This window comes from Aegilops tauschii, chromosome 3 (assembly GCF_002575655.3).
Source record: "Aegilops tauschii subsp. strangulata cultivar AL8/78 chromosome 3, Aet v6.0, whole genome shotgun sequence".
Taxonomy (NCBI): domain Eukaryota; kingdom Viridiplantae; phylum Streptophyta; class Magnoliopsida; order Poales; family Poaceae; genus Aegilops; species Aegilops tauschii.
The window spans coordinates 461,160,539-461,181,916 of record NC_053037.3 but is presented as its reverse complement, the minus strand read 5'-3'; the positions used below and the strand labels follow the sequence as shown (position 1 = coordinate 461,181,916).

The 21,378-nt window shown below is 47.1% G+C and overlaps 2 protein-coding genes across 2 annotated transcripts; both read right to left on the bottom strand.

Annotated features, from left to right (window-relative positions):
• Window positions 1–209: 209 nt before the first annotated feature.
• Window positions 210–2,232, bottom strand: LOC141021016 (uncharacterized). Its single transcript, XM_073495947.1, has 5 exons — window positions 2,147–2,232; window positions 1,901–2,054; window positions 1,779–1,863; window positions 1,447–1,577; window positions 210–697 (listed from the first exon to the last, which is right to left on the bottom strand). Exons 2-5 carry the CDS (start codon window positions 2,018–2,020, stop codon window positions 524–526), a joined length of 510 nt encoding a protein of 169 aa, XP_073352048.1. The 5' UTR covers window positions 2,021–2,054; window positions 2,147–2,232; the 3' UTR covers window positions 210–523.
• Window positions 2,233–8,416: 6,184 nt separating this feature from the next.
• On the bottom strand, window positions 8,417–19,614 carry LOC141043024 (small ribosomal subunit protein eS26x-like). Its single transcript, XM_073511940.1, has 7 exons — window positions 19,550–19,614; window positions 18,527–18,641; window positions 18,342–18,434; window positions 18,213–18,242; window positions 10,373–10,427; window positions 10,032–10,168; window positions 8,417–8,943 (listed from the first exon to the last, which is right to left on the bottom strand). Exons 1-7 carry the CDS (start codon window positions 19,612–19,614, stop codon window positions 8,761–8,763), a joined length of 678 nt encoding a protein of 225 aa, XP_073368041.1. The 3' UTR covers window positions 8,417–8,760.
• Window positions 19,615–21,378: the final 1,764 nt, after the last annotated feature.

Here is a 21,378-nt window from a genome sequence, read left to right as displayed (position 1 = left end):
TATAACAATTTTGATGCCAAAAAAAAAGGTGGACAACAATTTGGATTGCATGAATAACTTAGATCACCAAAAACTAGAATCTGGCCAAATATTGCAGTGCATGGTAACTGAAACAGAAGTTGGGAAAAACAATGTAAGGAACACAAGCGATGAGGAAAATAGATAAAACCCAACAAGAGCAAACGGTGAGCGACGAATGAAAACACATATTTATAGATAGTGGATAGCCATGTTCAAATCCGATGCTCAAAATAGGTAGATCTCCTACATAAAGATCAACATTTGGTCTCTTAACAGAATCTTCTACGTAGTAGACTGAACAAAAGTAGAGAACTCATCCAGTACCTGGACTCTCATGAGTGTTTACCAGGAAAATGCCCAAAGAGAAACACATGGTTTACTCTAGGCGGTCAAAGTGCAACGAGTAAGAAACCATACGGCCATGTAAGCCTAGACAGAACAACATACTGGCAGCATGCTAGATATTACAATAGACTGATGAAAAGCAGAGCACTCTAGGAAGCTAATTCTGGGGCCAGTCGCCAGCGACGTTGGGAGCCGGAGCACCGGCACCGAAGCCACCGCCAGCACCACCGGCGCCGAAAGCACCGCCGGTACCACCAGAACCCCCGCCGACACCACCAGGACCCCCGCCGACGCCACCAGGACGAGGAGCTTGGCCCACAGGTCTTGGCCCCTGCAAAATGAAACTAAAGTATCAGCCACATGACACAAGAGCATTAGGCCAGATGGTAGAAATCACACAAATAATAATCCACACAAAGGTAGAGTATGTGGTATGGATCACACAACCATGTCTTCTTACAAGAATGAATTATTTGACTGTACATACCAAGCACATAGTTCGGCCATTCTAGTACCAGAGAGATCAAGATTGCATATATAGTATGATAGCTAAAGGATCATCGAAGCTCGTGTGTTTCAGACATCAATGCAACAGCGAGAGTACTAATTCAAATACAAGGAATAGCTAGACAACCAACCATTGACAGAAAACAACCTATACTTCAGCCTTCAAGTACAACATTGGTAGAAAAAAATTCACAAAAATTCAGACCCCTGTGAGGGAACACCAGTACACCACTAGCATGAAGAATTCACTGCATACAAACCCCTTATACAAGGGAGATATTACACGGCAAACACATGAAAAGTAAATACAACACTAACACTATCTTCACATAAACATTTCAATCCACACAGGAACATGTCCAGGCATGTCAGTTACTTCTCACCAAAATAAAACAACATGCTTGGCAAGTAATATTCAGCAGTTCACATTTCATGAAGAAGTAGATGGGTGATTGCCAAAAGGTTGGACCCTAAGCACATCCATGCGGATGTTTGCAAGGAAGATACAACTAACTACCAATTGAACATGGAAAACGAGAAAACTCGAACGAGTCAAAGACGAGGAGCACGTACCCGGCGGCGGACCTCTTCCGGAGGTGCGCGGTTCTTGCGGTCCTTACGGGAGCGGATACCGATCTTCTTCTTATGGATGGCGCAGCCTATGCACCAGCGCTCCTTGAGGTAAATCTTGGGCAGATGGTAGCCTGCAACGAAACACTTGTCAATTATGCCACAAACGCACCAAGAGTTCACGCATTTCTAACTCACAAGAGGATCAGAGAAGAGGTGCGGTACTGAAATTTCCATGTCGCAGCCTTGCAAGGCAGCAGTTTGATCCGCGACCACTGCTCCAACAGTCAAGAACAGAAAAGAAGAAGAAATCAAAGGAGGAACCAAAGCCGCACCGTCAAGGACGGACGCCTTCGTGAAGTAGCTGATGCCTTCCGGTGCCACGATGTTCTGCACCTTGTACCTCTTGATCGCCTTGTCCTGAACCACCACAAGAAACCCCGACATAATCAACGACCGGCGCGGCAGTTCGTGTATGAGGAGAGAGTTTTGGACGACAGCGGCATGATCCAACGTACCTTGGGGACGGTCTTGGCGCAGTTGTCGCAGCGGATGAACCTGACGTGGCCGCGGCCATGCTTGTTGCGGCCGCCGTTCCGGCGCTTGAAGGTCTGTGACAATCACACGCAGCGAGGGAAAGGGTTAGACCTGCATTGGGTCGCAAGCCGGAGTTGAGGTGAAAGCAGAGGCGACGGGCTCTTACCATGGCGGCGACGACGATGGCGCTCGGGCGAAATGTACGGCGCGTGGTCGGCGGCGGCGTCTCCGAGCTCCGAAGTCTCCGGGTCCTTGTAGGGTTCGATCTGCCCCAGCCAGCCGTCCTCGAGTATTTATATAGTGAGTGGCGGGACCAAATGGCATCCCAGCTGTTCGTTCCTGGATCGACGGTCGACGTTGCCAGCGGGCAGCAGATGGGTCTAGTTGAAGGCGTATTCACTGCCTTTCCGCTTTGGCACTCGTCAACCGCTTCCAAGTGCTTCACCTTCACGTAATGGCATGTGCTGCTGCCTGCTGGCACCTGAATTTTTTTTCTGCTGTCACTGGTTTCTCTGCGTTGGCACACATGGGCCTGAGAAATCAGCACACTTGGGCCTAAGGAGAGGCCGCAACCTCATTCCGGTTCGCCAGTGGGTTGAACTGTCGAATTTTCTCTAATATTTGTTCATGTGACAATGAAATATGATGCTCCAATCGTGTGCCAGAACTTAGTTTTGTGTTAGGAACTTCAAACATAATTTATTTTGTAAAGTAATCTACTTCAATCAAAATAATTAATGAAGTTGCACTATATGCTTGTTATTGCATATTACCAATGCAAGTTCTACTCAATATGTTGTAAATGTTGTCACCAGCTTGAGTTTTCTCCTTATTTTCTTTCTTTTTTTAGCATAATATCAACTAGAAGGTTGGGCGCACTTTGTTGCACCTTTGGTGTTGTTAGGTTTCTTAAAAATTAATATTCACTCTATTTTAAAACATAAGGTGTATTACTTTTCTGAAAAGTCAAACCTTTTAAGTTTGATTAAATTTATAGAAAAATATACGAGAATCCATAATATCAAATTGGTATGATTAGATTCATCATGAAGTAAATTTCCATACTCTTTTTATTTAATATTATGGATGTCAATATTTTTTACTCTAAACTTGGTCAAAGTTAAAAAAATTGACTTTCCAAAAAACTAATACCCCTTATATTTTTGAACTGATGGAATATTTTGTTTGGCGGGGTGGAGGAGATGATGGAGTGTGTTTTATTTTTATTTATAATGAGGTCATCTGATGGGCATTTCATTGTGTGGTTCTGTGTTATCCGCTAGCCAACATATATTAATTGTTAGGTTCTACGGTAGGGTACGTTGACTGCAAATTAAAATTTCCTAAACCAAGAACATGCTACGAGAGATAGGTGACGGATCGTTACCACTAGACGCGCAGTGCCGTGCAATGAAAGAAGAGTTGGGGCAACACGTCCGCGTGGTTCGTCTCCTCCTCGTCTGATCTCCCTCGAACAGCCGGTCGTCGGAACCCGCGTACTGGTTCGCCGGAGCGGCGCAAGTGCACCGCCTCTAACGGTATCCGCGCGTGGAGGAGGAACACTGTGCGGCGGACTGCTAGGTCCGATCACACAGTCGGCGACGAGTGGAAGTGGATACTTGCAACACATGCAAAGCCCTAGTGACGGCGCCGAAGCGATCAACCGCATGAGTGTGCCGCACCTCCACTATATCTAGGAGTTCGTCGCAGGCTCAACACTTGGGCCTCGCACGGACCCTAAAGCCTAAAATCTGTTCGGCCAGGATCCGAGTCTGAGTAGGATCACATCTGACTCGTGGAGTCAGATCGGGCCTCACAGGTTCCTTCCTTTAAGAGCGCGACCCCTTAGGTTCAAGTCGGCTTGGTCGCAGGTCGGATCACCTCCAACCTGCTCGGCTGGTAGCGGCCTCTTGCAAGGCATGCCGACCACCTAGTAGATAATGAAGCCGGTTAGCGAATCTGTACAACATGTCAAACTTCTGTTCACTTTGCCACACGATATAGGTTGTCGAGCTCAAGGCGAGTTTGTCATCCTTGTGCTAGCCCAACCTCTTTCTTGTTCTTGTGATGTCGATCACAAACCAGATTATCTCATAGTCGTTGTCGCATGGCCATGCTTATCTTGGTTGGATCACACGAGGGGCCCATAGTATATCTCTCCTGATTGGAGGGGCACATCCCATCTTGCTCGACCATGTCTCGCAGCATGGGTCTGGACAGGTCTGAAACCTACCTTTATAACTACATAGTCACGGATTAGCGTTTGGTTGGCCCAAAGCAAGTCTGTCACCATCCCGAGTACATGCGCCAGCTCAGGTCTTAGGACATAGAATGTATGTTGTACTAGAGGCTCACAGATGACACATCGCTGTGTCTCATACTTGGGTATGTCCGACTCGGACCATATCTCGACTCGGATCCGACTACATCGAATCCGACCAGATCCTTCCGAGTCAATATTATATGGATAGCATCAAATGCTCCATGGCTAGTGAGACCGAGCCATCCACCATGTCATATGCTAGTCTAGTCGGCTGCGCGTCCACACAGCCCTTTCAACTAGGGACCTTTTATGACAGTCATCATACAATGTATAGTCCCACAAACAAGTCACGTACTTACTGATACACATCATTGATAACGTCCAAGTACTATCTTTATTCATAAATACATGGGAAGTATCATCATACATGAATACCTCTAGGGCATATCTCCAACATTAATGTGGGAAAATTTCTGCATCGATAGCTGCATGTACTATATTGATGCTACAACATCACTTGGTGATGCGTTTTTTTCTAGGTGATGGAAGGTGGGGGAATTGATATGTTTTTATAGGCCGATTACTGCTGATTGATCTGAAAAATCATTGACATGGTCAAAACTGTAAAGCAAATCCAAAATTAAATACCTCAATTGAATGAAAGAAATTTCAAAATCAAGGAACATATAGGAATTAAAAGAATTGAATGGAAGAGCTCCTTGAGAATTGTTGACCTGGTCAAAATCGTTTGACCCAATTCTAAATTGAAGACCTCAATTAATTGTGGGGCCTTAAACAATAGGAAACATAGTGTATAGTATACAAGAATTGAATGAGAGAGCTTTGAGAAATTGTTGACCCGGTCAAAATCAGGTGACCCAATTCCAACTGGAGACCTCAATTAAATGTGGTTAGGAAGCATAGTGTATAGTATACAAGAATTAAATGGGAGAGCTTTGAGAAATTATTGACCCAGTCAAAATCGGGTGACCCAATATCAATTGGAGACCTCAATTGAATGTGAGCTCTTTAAAACTAGGGAGCATATTGTTATAGAGGATGCCCTTAATTCATTCTACCTTAAAAAATCACATCATTCTTTTATAGTGTCTTAGTTGTTATGGCTTAGTCGTTTTTTGGTCGTTGGATTTTCCCAATATTTGTGCATCGGACAACATATTTGATGTTGCAATCGTGTGCCACTACTTAGTTTGGTGTTAGGTACTTAAAATGAAATTTATTTTGTAAGCGGCCTACTTGAATCATAATAATTATTGAAGTTGCACTACTATAAGCTTATTATTGCATATTGTGGAACAATGCAAGTTATACGAAATCTGTTACAAAATTTGGTCATCATTTGCTTTGGTTTTCTTCATTTTCTTTCTTCTTTTTCGCGTAAACCAATCCCTTAATTCATCGTTCCTCTAAATAAGAATTTTTTATCTTTTAAATTTTGTCTTATGTCTTAAGGTTTTTTTGCGTGTAGTCTTATGCCTTTGTTATTCATGCTTAGCCTGCTTTTAACTATCGGATTTTTTCTTATATATGTGTATCTGACATCGTATTTAATGATGCAATTGTGTGGCACAACTTAATTTTGTGTGATGATCTTAAAATGAAATTTATTTTTATAATCAATCTACTTGAACGGAATTATTATTAAAGTTGCACCAGTTCACATGTCCTTGTGAATTACCAAATAGTGCAAGTTTGGCATAAATGTTTGCAATTTTCTAATATATTCTAATTCTTGCATATTGGAAAAGAGCTTGAAAATAAGTCTTTATAGTTCTTGATGTCAGGCTTAGTTGTCTAACATTATTATTTAAAAAAATATTATTGTTTCTTTTATTATTAAGACACTCTTGTCATTCATTATTCCATGCAATATTATTTCATGTTATAAAGAGTATAATTTCTATGCAAATTATGTTCATGTTTTTGTCATTATTTGTTTTTATGTTTTAAGGATAATACCAATGTCGCTAATTCAATTTTTTCTTAGAAAATATTATTTTCTGATTGTGTGTGCAAGCATACATGTAAAACTATAAATTTGTGTATAAATTATACTAGAGTTCAAAAATTGCACTATTGTATGCTTACTCTTTGCATATTATACAAATTATAATTTTCTTTGCTAATTTTGTGGTAGTTTTTGCCATATTTGTTTTTTATTTTCCTTCTTCTTTAGGGTAATACCGGTGCCACTGATTCATTCTTTCTTAGAAAACTACGTTTTTTGAATTTTTTGCCTTTTGTTTATTATTTTTTTACAAGAAGAAAATGATCAGGAAGAAGATGAATGATAGTCGTTGATTTTCAGTCTATTGGTCCAAATAAATTTGACGGAATGCCACCAAGTTTTCAGGCGCCTGATGGATAGTCGCCCGTTTATGTTTCTGAACACCACCTCTAGAATTCTTCTTCCTTAAATTTATTTTTTATTTTTATTCATGTTTTTTTTTTCATTTATTCGTTTGGGTAACATGACTCCATGAGTTCGTTCCTTAAACTGTGTTTTTGCCTTTGGTTGATTTTGAAATTGATTTTTTTTCTTTTGTTCATTTCTTAAATGTTTAGTTCACTATTTTGAATGGACATTTTTTCCTTGTCTAAATGTGTATGGTGCTTCAAATTTAATTCAACAATTAAATTTGCAATAATTTGTTTAACCAGGTCACTATGTTGATCTTAATTCCCCAGCTTACAGCGTGTGGTGTAAAATGTTTTTGAAATTTCATATGACCAATATCAATTTTTTTGAGAATGTATGACCAATATCATTTATTGGTTGATTATAATTATAAGGTTTAGCATGATGGTTGCTAAATACTATAGTAGAATGTGGGTAGTTATTCTTTCTTTTTTCCCTCTATCCATTTAAGCGGGAGAGGGCGAGGTGCGACACACCACAACGACACTTCCAAGGAGGGGACACAACAACCATGGGCGTCGTCGCCGCTGTGCTCAAATCTTGACATACTAGTTTCAACATGTATAAAAAAAATCTATGCAGTAACCATCCAAATCTAGCCATGGGAAAGAAAAACGGTGAAGGACATGGGCATACCTTAACACAGAGGAGAGCTGTTGATAACATGTTACAATACGACGTAGTCTGGGATCCCTGATCCACTATACCCTTTTTCCTTTCCTGGATTAGAAGGAGCCATGGGAAATTAGTAGAGGATCCCATCTCCCATGCCCATTCCGCAGGCACACGAAGGAAGACATACAAAAGGGACAATGAACATAGATGGAACCGGCTTTCTCTTTCTCTTATCCATAGGAAATGTTTTTTCTGTTGAGAAAATCCATAGGAAATGGGTACATAGGTGAGTGTGAAGTTTCAGCAATGGGCTCCATGGAGCCTTTTTTTAAATAATAAACTTACTTGAAAGTTTCAAAAGGATTCAGACAATTTTCTATGGAGACTTGTAAATGTTTATTACGGATCTTTAAAATTTCGTTCAAAAATATGGTGATTCATAAGCTGAGAAAAAAAAAATGTCAGCCCAACAAAAAAAACCAGTCCATTTTGATATACATATTTGTATTTTTGCATGCCACGTATGAAAATATATTATTACAAAATTTTCAGGTACATACTGTACTATATATGTATATGAGTATGCCTAATTTTTTTTCCTGATTCTTAGTGCACATAAACTGTATTTCAATACAGGCTCATGGAGCCCGTCCTCCATTAGCCTTTTTCGGTACATAGGTTCCTTATATAGGATATGAAATGACATTTGAGCTTCAGCCAACATCCCTTTAACTTCAGGAGTTACTTCGGTATAAGCCCACTAGTTATTAATTTTGTAACAAAGTATAAACCAAAGATTGAAAAATCGGAAGTTTTCCATAGTCCATCTTCAAAGCTGCTTGGGTAAATATGTATTGCACGGGTTAGAGTAAAATGCATAACACTATGACAATCTACTAAAAACAGTACACACATGGCGATGAGCAGACAAACTACCATAGTAGGTGCACAACAAATTGGATTGCATGAATAACAGTCACAAAACTAGAACCAGTCCAAATTTGACACTGCATGGTAACTGAAACAAAATCTTGGAAAAACACCAGAGCTATCCACTCATTCAAGGACACAAGCGATGAGAAAAACAGATAGAAACCAACAAGAACAAATGGCGGATGACAAGTGACAATATACATATATATTATAGATAGCAGATATCCATGTTCAAACTTCAAAACCGATGCTCAAAAATAGGTAGATCTCCTACATAAAGATCAACATTTGGTCTCTTAACTGAATCTTCTACGTAGTAGACTGAACAAAAGTAGAGAACTCATCCATTACCTGGACTCTCATGGGTGTTTACCAGGAAAATACCAAAAGAGCAACACATGGTTCACTATAGGCGGTCAAAGTGCAACGAGTAAGATACCATACGGCCATGTAAGACTAGACAGAACAACATACTGGCATCATGCTAGATATTACTAAAGACTGATCAAAAGCAGAGCACTCTAGGAAGCTAATTCTGGGGCCAACCGCCTGCGACGTTGGGAGCTGGAGCACCGGCGCCGAAGCCACCGCCAGCACCACCGCCAGGACCACCAGCGCCGAAACCACCATCAGCACCACCAGGACCACCGCCGACACCACCAGGACCCCTGCCGTCGCCACCAGGACGAGGAGCTTGGCCCTCAGGTCTTGGCTCCTGCAAAATGAAACTAATGTATCAGCCACATGGCTCAACAGCATTATGCCACAAGGTAGGAATCACACAAATAATCATTCACACAAAGGTAGAGTATGGAGTTAAATAATAATTCACACAGCCATGTCTTCTAATCTTCTTACAAGAATGAATTCTTTGACTGTACATAGCAAGCACGGTGTTCGGCCATTCTATAGTATTATTAGAGCGATTAAGATTGCATATATAGTATGATAGCTAAGGGATCATCGAAGCATGCCATTTGTGTGTTTCAAACTTTCAATGCATCAGGGAGAGTACTAATGCAAATACAAGAATAGCTAGACAGTCCAAGCTTTGACAGAAAACAATCTGCACTGGAGCCTTCAAGTACAACGCTGATAGAAAAAATTGAAAAGGCTAAATCTCCCAACAACTGCTTGTTTTCAGCGAAAATGTTTTACGGAACCATGGTTCAGCCGAACCTATGCTCGACACCATTGATTTCTAGACACTATTTATGAGGATCCGTGCATGGTTGATTAAAAAATGCAGTTGGCATGCATGTCTATTCATGAGGATCCATACATGGTTGATTAAAAAATGCAGTTGGCATGCATGTCACAGATCCACATGTAGTAGGATGTTAAATCGTACGGCATAGACCATAGGTTGGGCTGAACCATGGTCCTGAATCACGTCTCTTTCAGCCACGTCTCTCTTGTTTTCAGTACACCACTAGCATGAACAATTCAAATACAAGGCAAACACATGAATAGTAAATACAACACTAACAGTCTAACACTATCTTCATATAAACATTTCACAACCTTAAGGACCAATTCAACCTACACAGGTACTATGTGTTGTAAACGGGACATACATGCAGTGCAAGATATCGAGCCATGTCAGTTACTTCTCACTTAAATAAAACAACATGCTTGACAAGTAATATTCAGCAGTTCACATTTCATCAAGAAGTAGATGTGTGATTGCCAAAAGGTTGGACCCTAAGCACATCCATGCGGATGTTTGCAAGGAAGATACAACTAACTACCAATTGAACATGGAAAATGAGAAAACTCATACGAGTCAAGACAAGGAGCAAGTTCCCTGCGGCGGAATCTTTCCGGTGGTGCGCGGTTCTTGCGGTCCTTACGGGAGCGGACACCGATTTCCTTCTTATGGATGATGCAGCCTATGCACCAGCGCTCCTTGATGTAGATCTTGGGCAGATGGTAACCTGCAAGCAAAACAATTAGTCAATTATGCCACGAACGCACCAAGAGTTCACGCATTTTTCTAACTCACAAGAGGATCAGACAAGACGTGCGATACTAAAATTTCCAAGTTGCAGCCTTGCAAGGCAAAAGTATGATCGGCGATCACAGATCCAACAGTTAGAACCGGGAAGAAGAAGAAATCAAAGGAGGAACCCAGTCAGCACCTTCAAGGGCGCACGCCTCCGTGAAATCCCTGATGTTCTCCTTTGCCACGATGTTCTTCACCGTATTTTTTTTTCGAAAAGGGAAGACTCCCCGGCTTCTGCATCAGAACGATGCATACAGCCACATTTATAAATAAATAAAGTAGTTCAACAAGGTCTTGCAGTCTGCAAAAAAAGAAAGGCTGGCTCACAAAAAGCTAAAAAACAAAGAAGGCCCAAAAGCCACAACCGGCTGGCATAAGATAGATAGGTAAACTAATCGCCTATCCTATTACATGACCGCCATTCAAACCGGTTGAAGATATCCCGCGCTACCATCTCCCACCGGACAGATCCAGTAACCAAACGCTCCCTGGCCTCCGTCGGAGTGAGTAAGGACCACATACGGATTAGCGCAGTAGCCCGGAATAAAACCTGCAAAAAATGAATAGTTGTTGTTCTGTTAAAAGCCAAATCATTTCTGCAGTTCCAAATTGCCCATAACAACGCACATGCTCCTACGCGAATTTGTCTAGCTGTTTCGGACTCTATCCCAACAAGCCACATTCCAAATAACGACCCGACCGAATTCGGAGGAGTAATGTTAAAGGCAATTTGCACCGAGCGCCACAACACCCTCGCCAACGGGCAATCAAAGAAAAGGTGCTTGATAGTTTCATCTCGATCACAGAAACTACACCAAGTAGAGCCTGTCCGGTTGCGCTTAACCAAATTATCTTTCGTTAAGATGACTTGTTTATGTACAAACCACATAAACACTTTGATTTTCAGAGGAACCTTAACTTTCCAAACATGTTTGGAACTAGGAATAACACTAGAATTGATGACATCAATGTACATCGACTTGACTGTGAATTCACCAGATCTAGTAAGTTTCCAACACAACTGATCGGGCTGATGAGTGAGCTGAACCTCCATCAGTCTACTCACCAGATGAATCCAAGCTTCCCATCGGTCACCAACAAGCACCCTCCTAAACTGAATATTAAGGGGAGTGGGCTGCAAACTCGTTGCAACCAGAGCATCATGTCGCTGCACAATACGATACAGCGACGGATACTGAAGCGCCAACGGCGTTCCTCCCAGCCAAGTATCCTCCCAGAAGCGAGTGTTATTGCCATCACTGACAATAAACTTTGTTCTATTAAAGAAAGTAGCTTTGACTCTCATTAGCCCCTTCCAAAAGGGCGAATCAGTCGGTCTGACTGTCACCTGCGACAAAGTCTTAGAGTGCAGATACTTGTTACGAAGAATCTGCGCCCAAGTTGCCTCAGTCTCAGCTGCTAACTTATATAGCCACTTACTGAGAAGGCATCTGTTCTTGACTTCAAGATTCTCAACACCAAGACCCCCTTGGTCTTTTGGTCGGCATATGACATCCCATTTGGCTAAACGGTACTTTTTCTTAAGTTCATCACTCTGCCAGAAGAAACGGGACCGATAGAAGTCCAGCCTTTTCCTAACTCCAACTGGTACTTCAAAGAAGGACAAAAGAAACATAGGCATACTCGTGAGCACCGAATTAATGAGAATCAATCGGCCTCATACGACATGAGTTTGCCCTTCCAGCAGCTCAGTTTCTTCTCGAACCGATCCTCGATACACTTCCATTCGCTGTTTGTCAACTTACGATGGTGAATGGGGATACCTAGGTAAGTAAACGGAAGTGCTCCCAAATCGCAACCAAACAATTGCTTATATGCATCTTGTTCCTCTTTGGCTCTACCAAAACAGAACAACTCGCTTTTATGGAAGTTAATCTTCAGACCGGTCAATTGCTCGAAAAGGCACAACACCAGCTTCATATTTCTCGCTTTTGCCAAGTCGTGCTCCATAAAGATGATTGTATCATCAGCGTACTGCAGGATCGACACACCACCATCAACTAGATGAGGCACCAAGCCACCCACTTGCTCGGCCTCCTTTGCCCTACCTATCAAGATTGCCAACATGTCAACGACAATGTTGAACAGAATAGGAGACATTGGATCACCTTGTCTCAGGCCCTTGTGTGTCTGGAAATAATGGCCTATATCGTCATTCACTTTAATTCCAACACTCCCTTTTTGCGTGAAAGATTCAACTTGGCGTCGCCAAGCTTCATCAAAACCCTTCATGCGAAGTGCATGTTGAAGGAAAGGCCATTTGACTTTATTGTACGCTTTCTCGAAATCCACCTTAAAAACAACTCCATCAAGTTTTTTCGAGTGAATCTCATGGAGCGTTTCATGTAGGACCACAACCCCTTCGAGGATGTTCCTGTCCGGCATGAAAGCAGTTTGAGCAGGCTGCACCACAGTATGCGCAATCTGCATGAGCCTATTCGTCCCGACCTTGGTAAAAATTTCGAAACTAACATTAAGAAGACAGATAGGCCGGAATTGCTCAATCCTCACTGCCTCTGTCTTCTTGGGAAGAAGGGTTATCGTTCCAAAATTCAGCTGAAAAAGGTGAAGCTGGCCAGAGAATAAATCATTGAACAACGGCAATAGATCTCCTTTAATAATATGCCAACACTTCTTGTAGAACTCTACCGGGAAACCATCCGGGCCAGGAGCCTTATTATTCTTCATCTGAGAAATGGCCTCATACACCTCTTTCTCAGAAAAAGGAGCAGCTAAAATATCATTCTCAACAGCCGTAAGTTGAGGCACATCCTCAATCCTAGACTCATCCAGCGACACACAGTTATCCTCTGGAGGCCCAAACAGCTGCTTGTAATACTCAGTAATATATAGCTTTAAGTTTTCCTGACCAAGAATCGTTCCCTCATCCTGTTCAAGCTGAAAGATCCTCTTCTTTCTATGCTTACCATTGGCGGTCATGTGAAAAAATTGTGTGTTCGCGTCCCCCTGGACAACTCTTCTGACCTTGGCCCGAAGCGCCCACTTTAATTCTTCCTCACGAAGGAGCTCTTTCAGCCTCATCTCCGCGTCTAGCTTGGCATGAAGCTCCGAGGCTGGCAGGATCATGGTTTCGGCTTTTACATCAAGGGACTGAATAAGGGTAAGGAGCTGTTCCTTCTCAATCTTATAAATCCCGCTGAGATGCTTAGCCCACCCACGTAGGAAACTTCTCAAATGCCTAATTTTATTCTGCCAGCGCTCAAGCGCAGTCTTACCTCCTGCATCCTTAGCCCATTCTCTGGCTACGAGATCCAAGAAACCTTCTCTCTCAAAACAAGCAAGCTCGAAAGAAAAAACATTTTTATTTCCCAAATGTGTGGCCTCCCCAGAGTCAAGGAATAAAGGCGTGTGATCAGAAATACCACGTGTAAGTGCCTGGACTGTTACATATGGGAATTTATGCTCCCATTCGACGCTAGCCAGGACTCGATCCAGCTTTTCAAACGTCGGATTTGGCATGGCGTTAGCCCAGGTAAACTTTCTGCCCGAAAGCTCTATCTCACGCAGATCCAGGCTTTCAATGATAGTGTTAAACATGAACGACCATCTGCCGTCAAAATTATCATTATTCTTCTCATCACGCCTTCTGATGATATTGAAATCACCCCCACGAGGATAGGAAGTTGTTCAGAACCGCAAATCCTAACCATATCAGCCAAGAAATCCGGTTTAAGCTCGGGCTGTGCGGCACCATATACCGCCACCAAAGCCCAGTTAAACCCATCGGTCTTCGACCGCACCCTAAACTTTACAGCGAAATCTCCCATGACCACGCTTCGGACTTCTAACGAATCACATCTAACTCCGAGTAAGATCCCACCCGATCTTCCTCTCGGTGGTAGACAATGCCAGTCAAAATCAATACCTCCCGATAAAGTATTGAGAAATTGTGTCGAAAAGTTGGCTCTACCAGTTTCCGACAAAGCGATAAAGTCCAACTTATGCTCAATAGAAGCCTCAGCAAGAGACCTTCTTTTAGCCAAGTCTTTCAGACCTCTGCTATTCCAAAAGATTCCTTTCATATCTCGTCATGGAATTTTTTAGCCGTTCGTATCCGAGCGCTCGTACGCACTGCGGAATCTGGGTAAATCTTCCGCTTCCATTTGCGTTTAGGAATATGTAAACCCTCCAGCTGGTCCGCACAACCAGTCTCAGAGGTGCGCACTTCCACATTGTCCACTCGCTCATCCTCCTCCTCAGGCTCAGGAGACGGATGAGCAAGATCCGCGCACAAATTATCGAGCACCCTGACCCCAAAGCATCGATATCGGAGTTATTCATGGGTTTAACCGCAGCTAAGTTACGAATCATCTCAAGCGCCCGTTCGGCCTCTAAATCCAGCATATCATTAACCGAGGTTGAAATTTCACTATCATTACTACCTAGTGAAATTCCTAGCTGATTTGCATTATTGATAATCTCATCATTGGAAAAATGCAAAATAGAATTAGAGGTATTGACCGACATACCAGTAGTGACCTCCACGTCACGAAGCTTGGCCGCCCTCATGGCGCACCGCTGCTGAATGTCGTCCACTTCCGGATGGTCCTGGAGACGGCTACTCAACCGTCGCCCCTCAGAGACCGGATCCGGAATACCACCGAACGCAATCACCTCCTCCCGAGTAGCTCTACTCGAGTGAACCAAGCCGGGGGAGGGTGGAACCTGGACCTCCTGCCCAAGCTCCCCATCCACCCCGGCCCAACAGCCAGCCGGAGGCACCGGCGCCGTAGGCGGGCAGGCCCCCCTGGGCGCCTCGAGAGAAGAGGACCCCGAGGCCACCTGCCCCGAGCCCCCTCCGGAAAGCAACGCCGGCCCGGCGATAGGGGAGGTAGGTGCCGGGGCTAGCAGCCTTGGCCCCCCTCCCGAAGAGTCAATCTCCACCGTCGGGAACTCGACCTCCGCAAGCCCTGATGAGGGCGCCGAGGCCACCTGCCCCAAGCCCCCATCAGCAGATGACGCCGCCGGCTGCAACTGTGGTATCGCGACCGTAGGGGAGGGATCCGAAATCACCATCTCCATACCCCCTCCTGCGAGAACGACCTCCTCCGCCTCATCCCTGACCGAGATTGGCGACGCCCCAAGAAGAGGAACCACAGACTCCTCAAACTCCAAGACCGGTAGCGAGTGCTCGAACACCTCATCAGACTCCACCCGTTCACTCCAAAGTCTCGGGGGTGCAGATGCCGGCTCGAAAGACCCGAATCTGAGAGTAGCCGTAGGCACCGTCCCATCCGCAGACGCCTGAGAGTCAGCACCCGGCGCAGTGGACAACTCTCGTCCACTGTCAGCAGCTGGTGCCTTCTTAAGTGCCGAACTATCATCACCCTCGTGCATATCAGTATCAGTCCCGTTGGCCGCCTCGGCGAACAGACTCTCATCCTCGAACTCAATGACTAGGTTATAGATGTGGCCTCGATATGCCCACTTAACCACCTCAAGCACGTACTCGATATTCAGCACACGGACCAGTAGACGGGCAATCCCGTGGGCTCTGGTAAAGTCCATATCCACTCGCTCTGGTCTGCCCACCATGATACCCAAACTGGCCACGACCCGGGCATCCTGCATCGGCTTGGAGGGAGCCCCAGAGAACCGCAGCCAAACCCGAGTCAGAGGCTTGCCCGTAGGCTCAATCCTCTTCCACTCGTGAAACTCAAGCACACCATCAGTACCCGGCACCTTGCACATCCCGAAACTCAGAAGTCTCTGAATATCCTCAACTGACGGGAACCCAACCCGAAACAGTTTGTCCTCGATACTAACAAGCTCCCACTGGAAATCACCAGGAGCTAACTCCTTGAGCCTCTGAACAATCTGTGCCTCCGAGACCTCTCCTCTGGTAATTTTGACTAACCCAGTCGTCAAACTCAAGGTCTCGTCAGGAACCTCCATCTCCGTTGGAGATTCAAAGAACGTAAGTTCAGCACAGTACACTCCATACATCATGAGTGATGGTGCCTGATCTCTCAAAAATGGTCAGTCCCCCGAATCATGTGCCGGTTTGCCACAAGTGCCACACAGCTCAGCCACACACTCAGCAATGAAATGTCCCTTGCCACCACACCTATAGCACATCATTTTTTCTTTCTTACGCGCCCACTTGGACGCCCTTTCAGACTCAGCCCTGTCAGTCGCCTCTGCTATCGTGTCAACCCGGACTCTTTTCCGGGAATCTCAGCAAAGGCAAGCGCCGAGACCACCTCCATAGCTTGTCCTGATAGAACCTGCTCCTCAACGGTCCCGTCAACCACCATCTGGTCAACAACAGTCGGCGGTGGCTGTCGTGTGCGGCACCGGCCACCTCGACCCCCACGGCCACCACGATGACCGCGGAACCCACCCCGCTGTCGGTAGCCCGGGCCAGACGCCCCCTCAACAAAGCCTCCTGGGGGCCCCATGAACGGTCGCTCCGCCGTGCCATCGCTCTGCCAAGCATAGCCCCGACCACCGCCCGTCGACGAGGACCCACGGTGCTTACCAAATCCATACGCATCGAAACCATCATCACCCCACTGCCCCCGGGGCGCGGCAGGAACTTGAGGCGGCAGCGGTAGCTGCGCCTGCACCGTCCCGACCCTATTCTGCTGGGGCTTAGCGACGAGGTGAGGCGGTGGGGCCGGCCTCGGCTGCTGCCCGGTCGAGAGCCCCGGCGCAGTCGGCCTTGACACCATGCCACCACGGCCCGCCGCGTTCATCCCGGCCGCTGCCGGCGCCGGATGACGGAAACCCACAGGAGCAGGGGCCGGCGGTCGAGGACCAGGCAAAACTCCACCACGGCCCGTAGCCGAACCAACCGCCGCCACACCTCGACCAGCAGGCAGAACCGATGGAGGTAGCCTTCCATGGCCAGTCCCAGGGTTGAACGACGGCACTGCCCCGCGGCCACTACCCGCGGGCAACGGCAGCGCAACCCCATTCCCGAAAGCTGGCGGCGGCATGGCGCCACGGCCAGCGCTAGTGCCCTGCGGCGGCTCGGCCTGGACGCGGCCGGTCCCGGACTTCTTCCCCGGCGGCAAGGCACCTCCGCGGCCCGCCATCGCCGCAAGCGGGGGAATACGCCGCGCCCGTCCACTCCCTGCCGATCGAAGGTTCGGACTCCGGCGTCGTAAAACCCTAACCGGCGAAGGCGTGGAACGGAACGACGATCGAACTGGCAAACCTACGTCGCCCACAGAAGCAATCATGACCGGATCCACCTGGGCCGCATACCCAGGCGATTCCGGCCCGACCAGCCCACCCGCAACGCACCGATCCGCTCCCAGGAGAAGCTGGTTTGGCACCGGGTTAGCCTGGGCCTCATACCCAGTTAACCCCGGCCCAACCTGACTCAGCCCAAGAGCACTTTCATTCGGCCTCTCTCGGCCAATTAGCAAATTCAAACGTCGCTGGCGATCGGCAGCGACCCCGAAGCCCGAAAATCCGGGCGAGACAACCGCATGCGCCGCCGGCAGCGATCTGGCCGCCGTCCGGCGATCCTTCTTCTTCTTCCGCTTAACAACGATCCACGACTCCGGCCGAACTAGATCAAAGACAGTGAGATTAGGAAGACTAACCTTCGGTAGAGGGCCCTTCCAAGGCTTGACCGCCGCCGACGACAATCTCCGATAAATTAGACGGCGTACCATCTCCCTTTTGTCGCCCGCGTGTAGCCCGATCCTTGCCGGATCATGGAGAGGCAACACCTCGCCGATGGAAGACGCGACCTCCTCTTCCGTGTATCCGGCATTGAACCAGTCGTTGACGTGGTCGGAGGGAGTCGGCGTCGGCGGTGATGGCGGAGCATCGTCCGCATCCCCTTCCGCGTCCTCCTCGTCAGCGTCCGCAAGCGCCCAAAACCTGCCACCTACCCGCCGTCCCTCGCCGGAGAGGAGAGGCGGCGCGCGTGCGGTCGCCCCACCCGTCGGCATCCCAGGCTAGGATGAACATCCAACACGCCACGTATACCTCTTGATCACCTTGTCCTGAACCATGAAAAGAAATCCCGCCATAATCAACGGACTGATGCGGCGGTTCGTGCACGAGGAGAGAGTTTTGGACTACAGCGGCATGATCCAACTTACCTTGGGGACGCACTTGCCGCAGTTGACGCAGCGGACGAACCTGACGTGGCCGCGGCCATGCTTGTTGCGGCCGCCGTTCCGGCGCTTGAAGGTCTGTGACAATCACACGCAGCGAGGGAAAGGGTTAGACCTGCATTGGATGGCATGCCGGAGTTGAGGTGAAAGCACGGGCGATGGGCTCTTACCATGGCGGCGGCGGCGACGCTCGGGCGAAGGCGCGAAATGTACGGCGCGTGGTCGGCGGCGGCGTCTCCGAGCTCCGAAGTCTCCGGGTCCTTGTAAGGGTTTCGGTCCAGCCAGCTGTGGTCTTTATATAGTCAGTGGCGGGACCAAATGGCATCGGAGCTGTTCGTTGCTGGATCGACGGTCCACGTTGCTAGCGGGCAGCAGGTGGGTCTAATCGAAGGCGTATTTACTGCCTTTCCGCTTTGGCACTCGTCAACCGCTTCAAACTGCGCTTGGAGTAATGGATACGGGATTTATACCAAACCTGTTTCCACTAATCACGTTTAGGATTCTAACCACCTAAAACTATGTTTGGTTGGTCCACCAAATCTCGGGATAAGGAAAACTTGGTTTCCCATAAACCAGAAAAATGAGTATTTGGAAAAACCACTAATCGTCGTTTTTCTACAAACCAGCTTAGTTTATTGTTCGTTTCAATCGGAGACTGTAGCTTCGATGAGACCTACGCTGAGTGGGTAGCGTGTAAGTACGTGTACTATGGCAAGGAAAGCCCCGTTCAGGTGCCGTGGTTGCTGCTCCTCGGTGAGGATAACATCGGCGCCGTGGTTGCAAATCCAGCACGCTGGTGCCGCCGGCGAGCCCACAATTCTTACTGTCACTGAAGCAGCAGCTGAGGCAGGCCATGGCCTGACCTCTTCAAGGAGAAGCTACTCGAGCTCTGTCCCATGCTTACGCCGTTCTACAGCCTCGATAACACTAACACCTACCTCGCCGGAGCCGGCCTCTGGCGCGCTCTTTTGCGTCGTGTAGATCAGTTGATGAAACGATCGGCGTGCGACACACACATATATGAAATCGCATCACAGGCCAATGGAGTGCAGCACGGTGGGGTTGATGGCAGTGATGGGGCCGCCGAAGACGAGGTTGTGGCCGCCGACGAACCCGGCGTCCCGGCCTGGTCGGACGCGCGGCTTCCGTCACGTCGACCGCGCGGCTTCGGTCACGTCGACCGCGCGTAGCACCTTTCCACGCACCGTGTCTCCGTCTCCTCGGCGCTCAAGGCCACCACGACGCAGCTCGGTGGCATGGCGCATGAGGTCCCGTGGCCGCGCGCACCAGGCCCAGCAGGGCAGCATCGGCCAGCAATTTGATGGACATGGCGTGGTCGAGCGTCCAGCTCCGTGTCCGTGAAAGGCCCGTCGGAAGCACCACGAACTGTGATGTGGGGGCGCGGTGCCTCCCCTCTTGCCTCTCATGTGAACGGCTTGGAATCGTTCTCTCAAGGTTGAGGATGACCCGAAAGAGACGCCAAACAAAGTATTCTATAAACCAGCTTTATCAAAATAACAACTTAAAACTGGTTTTCCTAAAAATACTCTTAAAACTAGTTTTACTAAAACTTGTTCCAAATAGTAGTTATCCAAACAACCACTTATTCCATGGAGGGACCTATGGCATCCAAGCTGTTCGCTCGTTGATCGACGGTCCACGTTGTGACCGGGCTGCAGATGAGGTCTAATCGAAGGCGTATTCACTGCCTTTCCGCTTTGGCACTCGTCAACCGCTTGTTTCACGTAATGGCGGTAGACACTCCCTCTTATTTATTTTTTGCGGGGAAGACACTCACTCTTATTAGCAGGACTCGTTTCCCTTTACTAGCTTGTAAACATGGTTAACTCGTTAGGGCATCTTCAACATTGATCCTTAAACTGCCGCCTTCATTCGGACCAGGCAGTCCGGACGTGATTTGTTATCTAACATGGTACCTTATCGGTCCACGGACCGATCAGGACGTTCATTTCCCAACAAATCGGAGGCAAACCAAGGGGGCTTTGTGGGTATTCCGAGTGCTGCCACGCACACGTTCACCACTTTGGACCCACCCAAACCATCTCTCTCCTTCGTGCCTTTTCTCGTGCGAAGTAGTTGCCATGCATTTATGTCGGTCAGGGCCACTCCTAAGCGCCAGCGCCACATTCATGCTGGCCCAGAGCGGACGCGGCCTCTCACTGGAGCCGTCTGTGCCACGTGTCCTGGTGTACGCATCATCTCTCCGCATGCAAACACTGCCGTCCATCCACCTGCTGGCATTAAACAAGCATGGTTGTCGAGAAATCAACTCCGTTGTCCGGCATGCAAACGCCACCCGTCCGTCCGCCTGCCCAACATTTGAGAGCTTGCCACTTGGCCTGGCCAACGCCCGAATACAGGTTGGCTTGCCGACTAGCTCTCCCGAGGGCAATGATGCCGACACGACGATGGACGAGGCGGTGCCACTGCCCTCCCGGTCGATGTCGGCATCACCTTGGAGTAGGCTGATACGTCCCCAACGCTATATTTACATCATTTTTTATGTTTTTAGCCTAATATTTATTTATACTAACCTATTAATTCAGTGTCAAAGGCGAGAACCAAAAGTCGAGAACACATAAATGCTTTTGGCACCTGGAGCAGCAAGAGGATTTCTCGATATGCTTGGCTTAGTTGATTGCATGCATTGTCAATGGAAGAACTACCGGTAGGTTTGAGTGGGAAATACCACGGTCACACCAAAGGTGCCACCATCATACTTGAATTAATGGCATTAAAAGACTTGTAAAATTTTCAGGCTTTCTTGGCAAGCCATGGTCCTACTCACAACGACATCATTGTACTTCAACGATCACCTCATGTAAGAGACTTTGTGATGGGGATGTTAGGGCGTGCTACTACACCAGTAGCGTGAACGACTACACCATGGGGTACTAATGCACTATCTTAACGGTGGTATGTATTCTTGGTGGACAGGTCTATGAATATTATTCCCAATTCCTAACGTAACAAAAGATGTCTGATACGTCTCAAAAGTATA

Excerpts from the sequence above, each read along its gene's own strand:
- LOC141021016 (XM_073495947.1), bottom strand. The coding sequence starts at position 2,020 with ATGGCCGCGGCCACGTCAGGTTCATCCGCTGCGACAACTGCGCCAAGA. Across the intron at positions 1,864-1,900 it reads ATACACGAACTGCCGCGCCG|GACAAGGCGATCAAGAGGTA; the intron begins GTCGTTGATTAT and ends GTGGTGGTTCAG. Across the intron at positions 1,578-1,778 it reads GAAGGCGTCCGTCCTTGACG|GCTACCATCTGCCCAAGATT; the intron begins GTGCGGCTTTGG and ends GTTTCGTTGCAG.
- LOC141043024 (XM_073511940.1), bottom strand. The coding sequence starts at position 19,614 with ATGCCACCGAGCTGCGTCGTGGTGGCCTTGAGCGCCGAGGAGACGGAG. Across the intron at positions 18,243-18,341 it reads GCGGCAAGTGCGTCCCCAAG|GACAAGGTGATCAAGAGGTA; the intron begins GTAAGTTGGATC and ends TTCATGGTTCAG. Across the intron at positions 8,944-10,031 it reads GATTCCGCCGCAGGGAACTT|CCAAGACCTGAGGGCCAAGC; the intron begins GCTCCTTGTCTT and ends ATTTTGCAGGAG.